Below are 12,443 nucleotides of genomic sequence, written 5' to 3'. Positions count from 1 at the left end.
AAAGGAATAACATGTCTTAAATGTCTTTAAAAGAAGATATTTACCGCTTTCACGTAAGTGTATATATGAGTATTCTGAAAATTTAGACAACCAATCTTACTAATTTTATGCATGATAATAAATTTTTAGCTTTCGGGATCAATCTTATGATCCTATTCAGCAAATTGTATTTGCATAAAGCAAGTTTCCAAATCCATCCCCAAGTTTCAGATTTTTCTGGTGGACTTGTACATTGAATCCTTAAAGTTGACATGTAACAAGAAGAGTTTGTTTACATTGAAAACTCTTAGTGAATTATCTTTTGTTGACCTTAATTGAATCTTTTTTGTGCCTTGTTATTTTTTGTTTTTACTGTTTATTTTACTATTTTATTTTTTGTTATTGTCTTTCTTGTTTATGTATTGTTTTTTTTGTTTTCATTATTGTGAATGTAGGTAAGATGGAAACTTAGATTTTATGTTTATTGCTGTGATTGTTAAATGCAAGGTTTAAAAAATAAAATAAAATAAATTAAGACGACCAATCAGGAACCCAAAAGTTTCTTAAAACACGCCCTTACCTTCCGGCGTTACTTCCTAATTGATGCTGATTGGTCCACATTCTATCCGTTCACCATCAAGTCCTATACAGTGTACAAGATATTTATTTGTTTTTAATCTTTTAATTGCTAAATATATAGTACTGCACTCAGATTGATTACTTTATATTTTGCTAATTCAACTAAAAAGTATATATTTTTTTGTTTCTGTAAAGGTATTATGGTATATTATGGTCTTGGGGTCGCACTCGCTACAAATTGTTTATTTCATCCACAGAAGAGACAAAGTGCTGATTGTGCAGTTATCCAAACTTAAATCTATAAATTCTATAGAATAACCATATTTAGTCTTTTGGAGGTGATCCACATCCCGAATTCCATGTTCAGTTTATATTCAAAACAATAGACAGTGAAGACACTTGAATTGGTCGCTTAACTTCCTTTAATAAATTCAACAAACAAAACATATATTACAAAATATTTGCTTTCCTCTTAGACACATGAAATGCATTCATTTGAAGAAAACCGTAGCCCATTATTAGAATGATTTTCTTCAAATGCATCATTTTCTTTACTTAGAAAATAATTGCACCAATAAAGAGAAAATGAAGAAAACCTTTTTTTTTTTGTGCACACACACACACAACGACTTTTGGATGCCTCCAAGAAAAGCATTGAAAATCTGTTTTGTATGACTACAACTTCATCCTTCAACTCCACCAAGCAGAAATGAATGTTGCCGAGCGACATTTTGTTTTAAAGCGCAGAGGATGAGCGCTATCTGTTATATTAATAAGGCTTGTGAAAACACCGAGTTTACTGTTGTTTTTTTTAGTTGATGGCAAATACAGAGCAGCATCTGAGGAAAAGGAGAAAAAAAAAGAAAAAAAAGCATCCAGCCTTGCAAGTCAGCACCGTCCAACATTCAGGCAGACGAGGGTGCGAAGCCAAGCGTGTTTGCCCAATAGCTTTGCCTCACTTCCAGTGGCAAGACAAATGCAAAACCTGCATAATAATCACTTTTGACAATAAATCAAGGAACTGGTTAGAACCAAAACACTTCCATCATATAATCCCACCAGTCCCTTTTCCCAGATGACTTAACATTCGCTTCCTGCGTGTCCTCTTTCAGGTATGGAACTGTAAGATGGTGCCCCCGAGGCTTGTGTGAGCTCAAGTAGGGACTCAGTGGGTAGTTCCATGTCAAAAACGGAGATCCTGGTCCTTGGGGAAATGTGAAGAATCACCTTCAAGAGGGGCCGGGGCCTCCGCTGCAGGTGGCAAAGCCTTGGCTGCGGCCTCCGTGTCGGGTGACCGCTCCTCTCCATCCGAAGGGACGCCCACGTCTGAGATGAGTTGGAGGAGGGCGGCTGCCATTTCTGATGTGCTGATGTCCGGGCTCAGGCAGGGAGGGCCGGCGGCTGGGGGCAGCCCCGGAGGAGAGGGTGGACGCTGGTCACCAGATGGTGGTGCGGGGCAGGTGGTGAATGGCTTCCTTTTGGGAACATCTGGAAAGGACATCACACATTAGCCATCTTTTTTCTTTTTTTTTGTTTTAAGGATTCAATGGCACATGCTGTAGTTCCTACCTTGACCACAAGAGGGCGCCATTCAAATGCATTACAACATGCAGTGCAACATAGTTTGAAATTCTTTCTATAATCACGTCAACTTAAAAGTAAAAAATGTTCTGTTTTTAAAGTGAGCACCATTTTTTGTTAAATAATTGTGATAAGTTATTTAAAAATTGAAAGCAGCAGTGGGAAATGGGTGAGAAACAGAGGGATTGGCATGGCTGGGTGACCGCAAATGCAAGAAATGGCAGCACCCCATTAAAAGTTTGTGCTGTCTGCATTAAAGTATCAGACTTTCATTTAAATGGATAACCACATTCATTCTTGTTAAATCCGTGATCGAGGGGGGAGAGGAAAAAAAAAAAAAAAGTAAAAATGGTGTGTGGGTAAAATAAAAGTAAAAAGACGCCCATGCAGGTAAGGTCTAAAGATTTAAAACATTTATTTCCACTTGATAACTTATAGCGTGTAAAAAGGCGGGCATGACATGACAGTCTGAAGCTTCCTGCAGCTGAGCGGTGGTGGGGGAAACGTGATACAGAACCAATGAAGTGTTGAGAAAAATGTGAGATAAGGAAAATGTGAGAGAAGGGACGGGGAAGAAAAAGTGGATATTTTTGACTTTCTACAAATGAATGACACTCGACTCTGTGGTGCTTTTATTGTATACACCAGCCGGCTATTTCCATGTGCAGCAAACCGTCACACCGGTAACATGAAGACACTTTTTTTGGTATATACATTTAGGGACAAAAAAAAGAAGAAGAAGAAAAAAAAAAAGAAATTTGTGGGAGTTAAGAAGGGGACTAAATCATTTGCCCAATTAAAAATAAAGATCCTGCTAATTTATTCAGTCCATACCAGGGTTGACCAATTCCGGTCCTCGAGGTCTTGAGTCCTGCAGGTTTTAGATGTATCCGCCTACCAACACACCTGATACTAAAGATCAGGATCTTTATCAGGCATGCTGACGAGCTGATTATGTGAATCAGCTGTGCTAGTGGGCGGAAACATCTAAAACCTGCAGGAGTATGGACCTCGAGGACCGGAATTGGTCAACCCTGCAATATACAGTAATCCCCCGCATTATTGTGTTTCACCATTCTTAAAGTTACCACACTGTTTTTTTTTGTTTGTTTTTTCTTAAATTGAAGCAGCAATTGTCTGTTATTCGGATGAAAAATACACCTAGGACAACTTTTGAGTGGAGCTTTTTCTGTAACTAAGGATTTTGTGCCCAAGTTCAGTCCTTCCATGTTCCATGTTTCTCTCCGCTAACACACCTGATTCATGATCACGATCATTATCAGGCTTCTGCAAAGCTTGCTGATGAGCTGTTCATTAGATTCAGCTGCATTGAATGAGGTAGACATGTAAAACAGGCTGGATAGGGGACCTCGAGGACTGGACTTGGGCACCACTGCATTGAGCTACAACTTAACAATTGTGAATTGATTACAATTGGTGACTTTCCACGGTAAAATGGAAAAAAGGCAAACTCTGGTGTTTTTTTGGGGGGGTAATTTTTTGAAACTCCAGCTATACTGCACTGCATATTTTTTTTTATTTTTATTTTTAATTGAACTGCAAACATGGCCCGATTGGAATTGAAAGAGAGGATTGCCCTGACTGCTGTAGCTATATCATAATACAAACAGAAAAACGGGACGGAACTTAAGTGTGGATATTTCACAGGCAATGATCGACCATTTATTGACTGTACGCTTATCATTGTGATATTAAAACTGCCACAATATCGTCGTCATGTTCACGATATTTAAACGCAACACATCTGTTGAAAAAGTCAGGTTGATTTCCATTTGTGCAGTTCTAGCACCATTTGGTGGCTATTTTTTTTTAGTGCAATTTAATTTTCATTAGGGATGTTTTGGTCCTATATTTAAAATCTACACTAATTGCCAGATGAAGGGGAACGTAACATGTCTGTGAAGCAAGTCAATATGTGGAGGAACGTAATGTGTGTGTGCATTAACAGCATAACATAATAAAACATAATAATAATAATATTGATGTTATGTCCAAAAGCACAATATTGTGCTTTTTTATGAGCTAATTTTTTACAATATTGTGAACTTTTTTAAAATATCGCCAACCTCTCCACAGTATATCGTGAGCTTCATATCGTGATATCGTAGCGTGATGTTTGGCTATCACTACATCCCTAATATATATGTACTTGTCCTTACAAATTCTTTTTTAAATTTTTTTTTTTTTATATTAATTCAACAACTTAATGACCCATATGGTTGACTTTCAGCTTAATAAAGTGTTTTCCTGTTTCCTGAAAGGTGAATGCTTTGAAGATGCAAAGTTTGACTGCATAACGCACTGTACTGGTAAGGAATTCTAATTTTTTTGTGAAAGATCATGTGATCCAACATGTCGTTTTTGAGTGGCTATAGGGTACATGCCACGGAAGAGGCGGGACTTCCCATTTCCATGTTTTTGCATGAACTTTGATTCCGGTTCCGGGTTGCGATGTGTGTGCCACATTCCAACACTCGCACACCCCACCCCGCGTGCTCGCATAGATTTTGCGGGAGCGCGCAGGCTGTCTCGGCTCTCTGATGTGCTTCGGCAACAGACAGACACACTACACATTCGCACTAGTCGACGGGAACGCGCAACTGAGGGGCACAAACTCGGAAGCAGAAGTATTGAGACGCACACATGTCGCGAATCGGAACCGGAATCAAAGCTCGTGCAAAAACAGTCCCGCCTATTCCGTGGCATATACCCCATTACATTTGAGATGTGACAAGGGCAAAGTGGGGCTCGGTCCCTATTCCCCATTAAAAGCGGGGGATTACTGTACGATAATTCTGTTGATAGAACTCTAAGGTAACAATACATTTCCTTGTCCTACTGGAGTCCCCAGTGACGACATCTCCCCCGTGTCACCTCCTACAGACTAAAGCCAGACTTGCCCTTGCGCTCAGTAGTAGAGGCAGACGAAGCGCGCGTTAGGGCCTCCCCTGACTGGACGCCGTTGCTGCTCTCATCGGCCTGCTCCTCGCCCTGCGGTTTCATGATGTGGCCCAGGATGAGCGCCAGCAGGTTGGCTTGATCCTCCGGGAGATGCGCCACGTCTCCGGAGGTGGGCGACAGCTCCGGCGGCTCTGCGGCCGGCGCGCCGCCCTGGTGGTCGGAGGCCTCGCTTAGCGCCGAGAGCGACTGGCTGAGTGTCTCTGCGCTGGACAGGTTCAGCAGCTGCGAGACCTGCGGAAGGGAGAGTTCTGTCTGGCCTTGGAGGAGGTTGATCAGCAGGGCCATCTCTGTCTGGTTCAGCTGCTCGGCGGCAGCGCCCAACACTGAACACACGTCAGGAGAACCACAATCAACACAAGAACAGAATGTCGGACTTATTTCTCATCCAAAACTGGAAGAAAAAAAGAATCAAGTAGCCCTTTCAATCAATACGTAATTGATTGCCAATTAAATCAAGATCTTACACAGCAAATTGGGCAGCGTTTAATTTCCAAAGTTTGATCAAATATGCAAAATTACACTGTCAGAGTAAATTTCCTGGATGTTGGGTGTAACCTGTATAGCATTAACTTTGATTGTTAAATAGACCACACTAGGGGTGTTCTATATCATACCTTCTACGATATTACCGGTGTATTTTTTTGGGTGATAACAATTTGAAATATTGCGAAATTGACGTGGTGACGTAATCCGTAACATCAAACGTCATGTTGTCCATTTGGACGTATACGCGTCGTTTGCTGTTGCATAAAAACAATGTCGGAGCGTGTGGCTGTGAGCAAAAGTTCTTGATCAGACGCACTCCTTATGAAAAATAAAAAAGCCGACGGTGGTTGAACGATAATACTGAAGCGGTCGCGTATTTTTTGGCCAAGATAAACAACCCGCGGTGGTTATTTTACCGTGACTGGTAAGTCGCCGCCAAGTTGACTTGACTTTGTGATGCTAACCGGACGCTAAGCTAATGTGCTCTCGACGAGAAGGCGTGCACGTTGCTATCGCGCAGCGCCGTAAAAGTGCACATTTGTGTTTTTCATACTCGCTAGTAATGTCTACAAGCAATCATGGCATGTCTCGCTCCAATGAACGCAGGGGCTATCCAGTCAAATGGAGGAGCTAAATTTAGCAGTGTCCGACTCATTTTGTCAAAAAAAAAAGAAAAAAAAGAAAAACAAAAAAAACATACGAACAAAAAAAAAACTCATTTTGTACGATACTTCACGCTATGATTTCCGTGATGTCAAAAAAAAAAAAAGGCAGGTGCATGGGGGCTTATTGATACAGGGTTTGTCCTGTAATTTTTCTTGCCCATTTTTGTAAGTTAATAATAATGATAGTAATGATGATGAGGTTAATAATAATAACATTAAAATTATATTCTGAAGCGACTCTTGTGAGGAATAAGCGATTCAGGAAATGGATGGATGGATCTTCATACTGGAATTAGGTACTGTCGTGAAAGTTCTGTTTATAATGAAAACGTTTAGATTCCCTCCAATTTATTAGCCAACCAAATCTTTTGTAAACAAGAGAGCGATGTCTGTCTGCTTATCGCCTCCCGTGTGTTGAGTTTGAGCTGGGAGGTGTTAAGTTACGTAATTGGCTGTCGTTTGTCACCTCCTGTGTGTCGAGCCCTTTAAAGTGGTCGTCACCTGACCCTGAGAGTGTGGGTTCCATCCAGGCCAGTGTGACTATGTCAAAGTATCCTTGAGCAACATACTGAACCCCCTAATTGCTCCTGATGCTGTATCATCAATAGTCAAAATATAAAGTACTTTGAGGCCCTTGTAAGGAGGAAAAATTCTATAGAAATGAAGTTCCATTTACCAGAGCAAAGTTTAGTTTGAGTTAAACTTTTAACACTGACTCGTGTGATACAGTCATAAGTGTTTCAGAATTAAGTAAGTGTAGTTTGGCATAATTAAACACTGACAATACTGCAGAGTACTTTCAACACAACTCAGTGTTTACCAGTGTAGATCTTTAACACTATACAGTGTTGGAGTAACACTAGTTAAGTGTGAATAAAGTAACACGTTGAAAATTGTCAGATTTACACTCACTAGTGTGGACACATAAAACACTTTCCTAGTTAGACATTGGCGATTTTGCAGTGCACAATGTAAACGTATGACCCGTGAACACATTATATCCTATGGAAAATATTTACCTGACAAATCGTCCGGGAGCACAGCAGAGGATGGCTTTCCCTGCGGAGGAGGAGGGGGCGGCGGTGGGGGTGGCGGCAGTCCGGCCGGGCTGGTTTGCGGACGACTGTTCTCCCCACTCGAGGTGCCCGACATGTCCTTCCGGGGTGCTTTGGGGACGTCCTCGAGCAACCCGCTCTGACGCGCACGCCGCCGCTTCTTGCTCCACAGCTCGTGGCAGTCTTGATGATGAGGAAGACTAGAAAAGTGGGGAAAAAAGCCCACCGTTACACAACTGAAAGCGCTCACGTCAAAGATAACAGTTTATGTCTACGAACTCCGGCGGCGGCATGTTGCTGGGGTCCACGTCACACAGGAAGTCGCTGTTGAGCGCTCCTTCTGACGTGCAGCGGCGTGAAGGGTCCAGGGTCAGCATTCGGTCCAGCAGGTCAAGGGCAGGAGTGGGCAAGCTATAAAAGACGGAGAGACGTTTTTCAGCTGCGCCTCAAGATGACGAATCGCGTCCAGGGTGACTTTAGACGAGGACGTACAATGCAAATTCCTCCCGCAGTCGCCGTCGATACTGCTTCTTGGGTTTCATGGTGTTGAAGAGGGGCAGCTTGATAACGTCAGGCCAAACTGCAGGACAGGGGGAGCCGCATAGGCGACTGCAAAACACAAAAAAGTAAATAGTTATCAAACAAATACGAGTCTACTCTCCAAAAACTCAAATCTGGTAGATTAAAAAAAAAAAAAACTCAGTTAAGCTACAGACCTCAGTCACGCTCATTAGACCTGAGCTTCTCAAATATTTCACACCAGGTAACATCATCATAGCCAACAATAAAAATCCAACAATCTACCTGATGAGTTCCAGCTGCAGAAGCTCCTGATTGGCTTGAAAGATGGGCTTCTTGGTGAACAGCTCTCCTAGAATGCACCTGAGTCACAACAGGCAGTTAAGGTCATCAAAAGTGAATATGAGTGTGACACAAAAATGTCCCATGGAGGATTCTTTGTGGGTTTTTACACTCACCCACAACTCCACACGTCGATGGCTGGAGAGTACCTCTCTTCGCCTAGCAGCAGCTCAGGGGGACGATACCACAGCGTGATGACTTTGTTGGTGTAAGGCCGACTGAAAGCATAGAAGAGTAACAGTGGCATCTAGTGGCAAGGCGATGTTCTTAAAACTGCCAAGATCATGTGGAAGCTTGTACCTCTCTTCTGAATTATAAAGGCGAGCCAAACCAAAGTCAGCCAGTTTAATCTGACCCCTAGAAGAAACACATGAGAACATCTCATATTGGGAATATGTGACAAAACATTTCCACACTTAAACAGCTTCCTGTGGGAGTCGTACCTGTTGTTGAGCAGTATGTTGGAGCACTTGATGTCACGGTGCAGGAAATTGTTCTTGTGGCAGTAGTCCAGGCCCTCCATCAGCTGGCGCATGAAGCTGCGGATGTGCTCATGAGAGAACTGGACCAGGCCCGACTCCAGCAGGCCCATGAGGTCGTGGTCCATGTACTCAAAGACCAGGTAAAACGCTCCTAATTTTGTTTAAAAATAAATAAATAAAATAAATTTAAAAAAAAACCGGACGTGGTAGTTAGCACGCCCACTCATATGGCATAGGTTCCTGCTCTATCGTGACAAATACCATCAAAAATAGATGGATAGACGGACAAAACATGAGCGCTGGAATTCATCCAAAATGGGCGAATTCCTGTTAGATTCCGGGCATGCATGGCTCCTCGAGTGTCATGTTGTGACAGTTATGTAGGTGTAACCCACACAAGTTACACTTAACTTATATTCTGTTGGTTACCTGCAGTAGCAGGTTTTGTCCAGTAGAGAGCAGAGGTAACTAATGTCTAATCTGTCTGAGAGGCAGAGAAAGAGGAAGTGACGCAACTATTGCAGTAAGTAATGGAGTGCGCAAGTGAGAGAGTTACGAAGTGAGAAGCTACGTTATAGCGAGAGAGAGAGAACAAAAAAACAATGAACGTTAAGTTAAAGGTCTTCACAGCAAGTTAAACGCAAGGCTCACCAAGACCTGGTTGCCTGAAGTTTTGTAGAAGACGACACATTGAATTTGCATTCTCCGGTGAGTTCATTATTTGCCGTGTTATGCTGTGCTAATGTTGCTAAGCTAAGCTATTGTCTTGTAGGAGTTGTTTTTGTCGCCATCGTTGTAATCATCCTTGATATGTTAATTGCTGTATGTATTAAAAGGCGGTGAATTTATGATGATGTTTGGAAAAAAAAAAACAATCGGAGGATTTATGAACATTTGCACTGACCAAGTTAAGTGTATCCTGAATATGTGTTACAGAATACTGCTTTACATATTACTGTGTGGTTTTATGTATTAGTATTACACGTTGTAATTGAACTGTTAGATTCCCAAATAGGTTGAGGTTAAATTTACGAATGTAAAAAAAAAAGCCTATTCATTTGATAGAGAGTGATAATTCACCCTGCTTATGCAGTTTTTTTAATTTTTTTATACCTGTTCTTGGAAGCGGATGAAACCATTTGATGGACTGCTATCCGTCAAGGGATGTGTGATTTTCGGAGTTGGAAATTGGATCTACGATAGACCTATGTTGGAGTGACAGTGGAACATCTCGTCAACCTTGAGGACATCGTTGTACAAGTCTTCTCATCGGACAGATAAGAGATTGAAATACCTTTGTATACACATGCAACATATAAATACAAAGGTATTTATAGTTATATATGTATATAGTTGCGTCACTTCCTCTTTCTCTCCCACTCAGACAGATTAGACATTAGTTACCTCTGCTCTCTACTGGACAAAACCTGCTACTGCAGGTAACCAACAGAATATAAGTTAAGTGTAACTTGTGTGGGTTACACCTACATAATGTTTGAAACCACAGTGCGCTACTGAGTGAGTTTTGGGAAGGGTTGTTGGTGGGACTCCTAAAATAATACATTTTACAAGCATTTTTAAAAAGTAGTGAATTTTCAGCCTAGTTGATGAGGCCACCTAAAAACACAATTATTTTGTTGGAACAATAATAAAAAACTTCTTAATAGTTTATGTCTTTGTACTTATGGATGCAAAATGTCCAATATAATCCTTACCCAGGAAAATTGTCAAATGAAGACGTTTATGCATGAAAACAGTCGAGAGCTGACCCTTACATCTAGCTGAAGCTTTAACGAAGAAAGAGTTTGCATCATGGTATTTTTGGGGGGATAACTCAAAAACACTTGATGTTGCCAAACATCACATTTTACTTAAAATGACTAGATAGGGATATTTCATGGCTATGTTCTGAAGTGGCTTTGTAATTAGACTCCAAGATGTTAATATAGTATTAATAAATGGTAAAGCATCTGAGAGGCACATAATACAATGTGGAGTACCACAAAGTTCCATCTTAGGGCCATTATTGTTTCTTTATATAAATTATTTTGCTGCAGTATCAAACCCTTTATATGCAATATTATTTGCAGATGATACCAATTTATTTATTTTCAATAAAATTTTTCTGCACTCATGAATGAAGTTCATGAAGTTCAATGAAAGTACATATTGATGGTGATGAAATCATGAAAGCTACATCAACTAGATTCTTGGGAATATTAATTGATGAGAAACTTACCTAGAAAGCGCATACAATATTAGCTCTATTTCCAACCAGGTTAATAAGTGTCTGGGTGTTATTTGAAGAAGGGGGAAAAAAAAAAAAAAAAAAAAAAAAAAAAACCAGTAGAGAAGTATATTCATCCTGTTTTTCGAACATTTTATTATAGTCTATTTGTGTGTCATATCATATCTACTGTAATATTGCATGGGCCAGTACTTTGTCTCGTTTTCGCCGGGCTCTACACTACCTTTTCCACTACTAGCACTGGTGCGACTAACATTTTTGGTTGCCTGCACAGCACAGGATTTGGTCGCACCATATTTTTGTGGAGATGCTGCATGACCTTAGGCATACACAACTCGATATATTTGCAAAATATTTCATTGGAACACGAGATTTACCTGCAACAGCAGCAGCTATCAAAAGATAATAATTTCGTATAACTTAACTCATGTGAACATTATTTTGTTTAGCTCAGTAAAAGTCAATACTTTTTTTCTTCACCTGCTCCTTCGCCGATGTTCCCCTGACCTTTTCATCTGTATGCTGTCCTCGCTCCGAAGCTTCTAGATTTCACCAGCTAGACAGCGAGTTAATGATGTTCCAAATAACCAGACTTCATTTTCCTTTTTTGCTGTTAATTTGAACAATGGCCTCTGACCATTACCCTCTTTAGGTCGTCGTAAAACTAGAAAATAAAATAACAAACAATGTAATATTAGCTAACTATACACGACACATTTTCATGCTAGTAGCTAGTTACATTGCACATTCAACAGTCTCTAATTGTCCTAATTAACTAAAATAAATCAACAGTGTTTTTATAATGACATCGCATGTACTTACGGACAATTCTCGTCCAAAGCAACAACAAAAATAAGATCCAACAGTCTGCGTAACAATGAACGTGTCGGCGTTGCGTGCTGCCACATTGGAGTGGTGTGGTGTCTTTTTTACTCAACAAAACATTAAACTTAGAAACCACACGACGGCGCTTAAAGACTGCACAAATTCAAACTAAAACTTCTGAAGGGCAGAATAATCTGTATTGTTTGATTTGGCACCTTCTGCTTGCCTCCTTTACCACCATTATTCTCCTCATAGTCATTTTGTTTTAGGTATAAGCAGCAATAGACCGCTTCATTTTTTTTTTAATGCGCTGCCGCTTTTCCCTGAGCCCCGCACGACATGCTATCACACCACACCCGGCTCCATTGCTTTTCCGTTACAGGAGGCGCGCGGCGGGAAGGCGGCAGAATCATTTGAACTCAGTCTCTCCAATCCAAGCTTGCATTCCCCAATGCGTGCGGATCTGCCATAACATTTCACGATTGGCAAGTCACGCCAACATTGAACCATATTTACAATTTCATATGGACCACCATGGATGAAATGTTGCGATTCACGACTGGCTCGCGAGTCACGAAGCTATTTGTGAATGGAGAGCTCTGCCCTTGGCGCTCTCATTCATGTGAACGGGAACACACGACCGCAATTTTTCTTTTTCTTTTTTTTTAACCACAAAATTACAAATCCATCCACAAGTACC

The 12,443-nt window shown here is 40.9% G+C and overlaps 1 protein-coding gene across 1 annotated transcript in view; it reads right to left on the bottom strand.

Moving 5' to 3' along the window:
* Window positions 1-962: 962 nt before the first annotated feature.
* Window positions 963-12,443, bottom strand: part of cdk12 (cyclin dependent kinase 12) — a 33,765-nt gene continuing 22,284 nt past the window's right edge. Inside the window, exons 6-14 of the mRNA XM_077495222.1 lie at window positions 8,632-8,821; window positions 8,489-8,545; window positions 8,305-8,406; window positions 8,132-8,209; window positions 7,820-7,936; window positions 7,607-7,738; window positions 7,292-7,527; window positions 5,061-5,444; window positions 963-2,046 (exon numbers count right to left, since the gene is read on the bottom strand). Of these exons, the coding sequence (XP_077351348.1) occupies window positions 1,742-2,046; window positions 5,061-5,444; window positions 7,292-7,527; window positions 7,607-7,738; window positions 7,820-7,936; window positions 8,132-8,209; window positions 8,305-8,406; window positions 8,489-8,545; window positions 8,632-8,821 (1,601 nt within the window). The 3' untranslated portion in view covers window positions 963-1,741. The remainder of the gene's footprint in view (window positions 2,047-5,060; window positions 5,445-7,291; window positions 7,528-7,606; window positions 7,739-7,819; window positions 7,937-8,131; window positions 8,210-8,304; window positions 8,407-8,488; window positions 8,546-8,631; window positions 8,822-12,443) is intronic.

The sequence above is a fragment of the Festucalex cinctus genome, chromosome 1, assembly GCF_051991245.1.
Source record: "Festucalex cinctus isolate MCC-2025b chromosome 1, RoL_Fcin_1.0, whole genome shotgun sequence".
NCBI lineage: Eukaryota > Metazoa > Chordata > Actinopteri > Syngnathiformes > Syngnathidae > Festucalex > Festucalex cinctus.
Note: the sequence above shows the minus strand (reverse complement) of the source record. Positions and strands in the feature narration are given on the sequence as shown.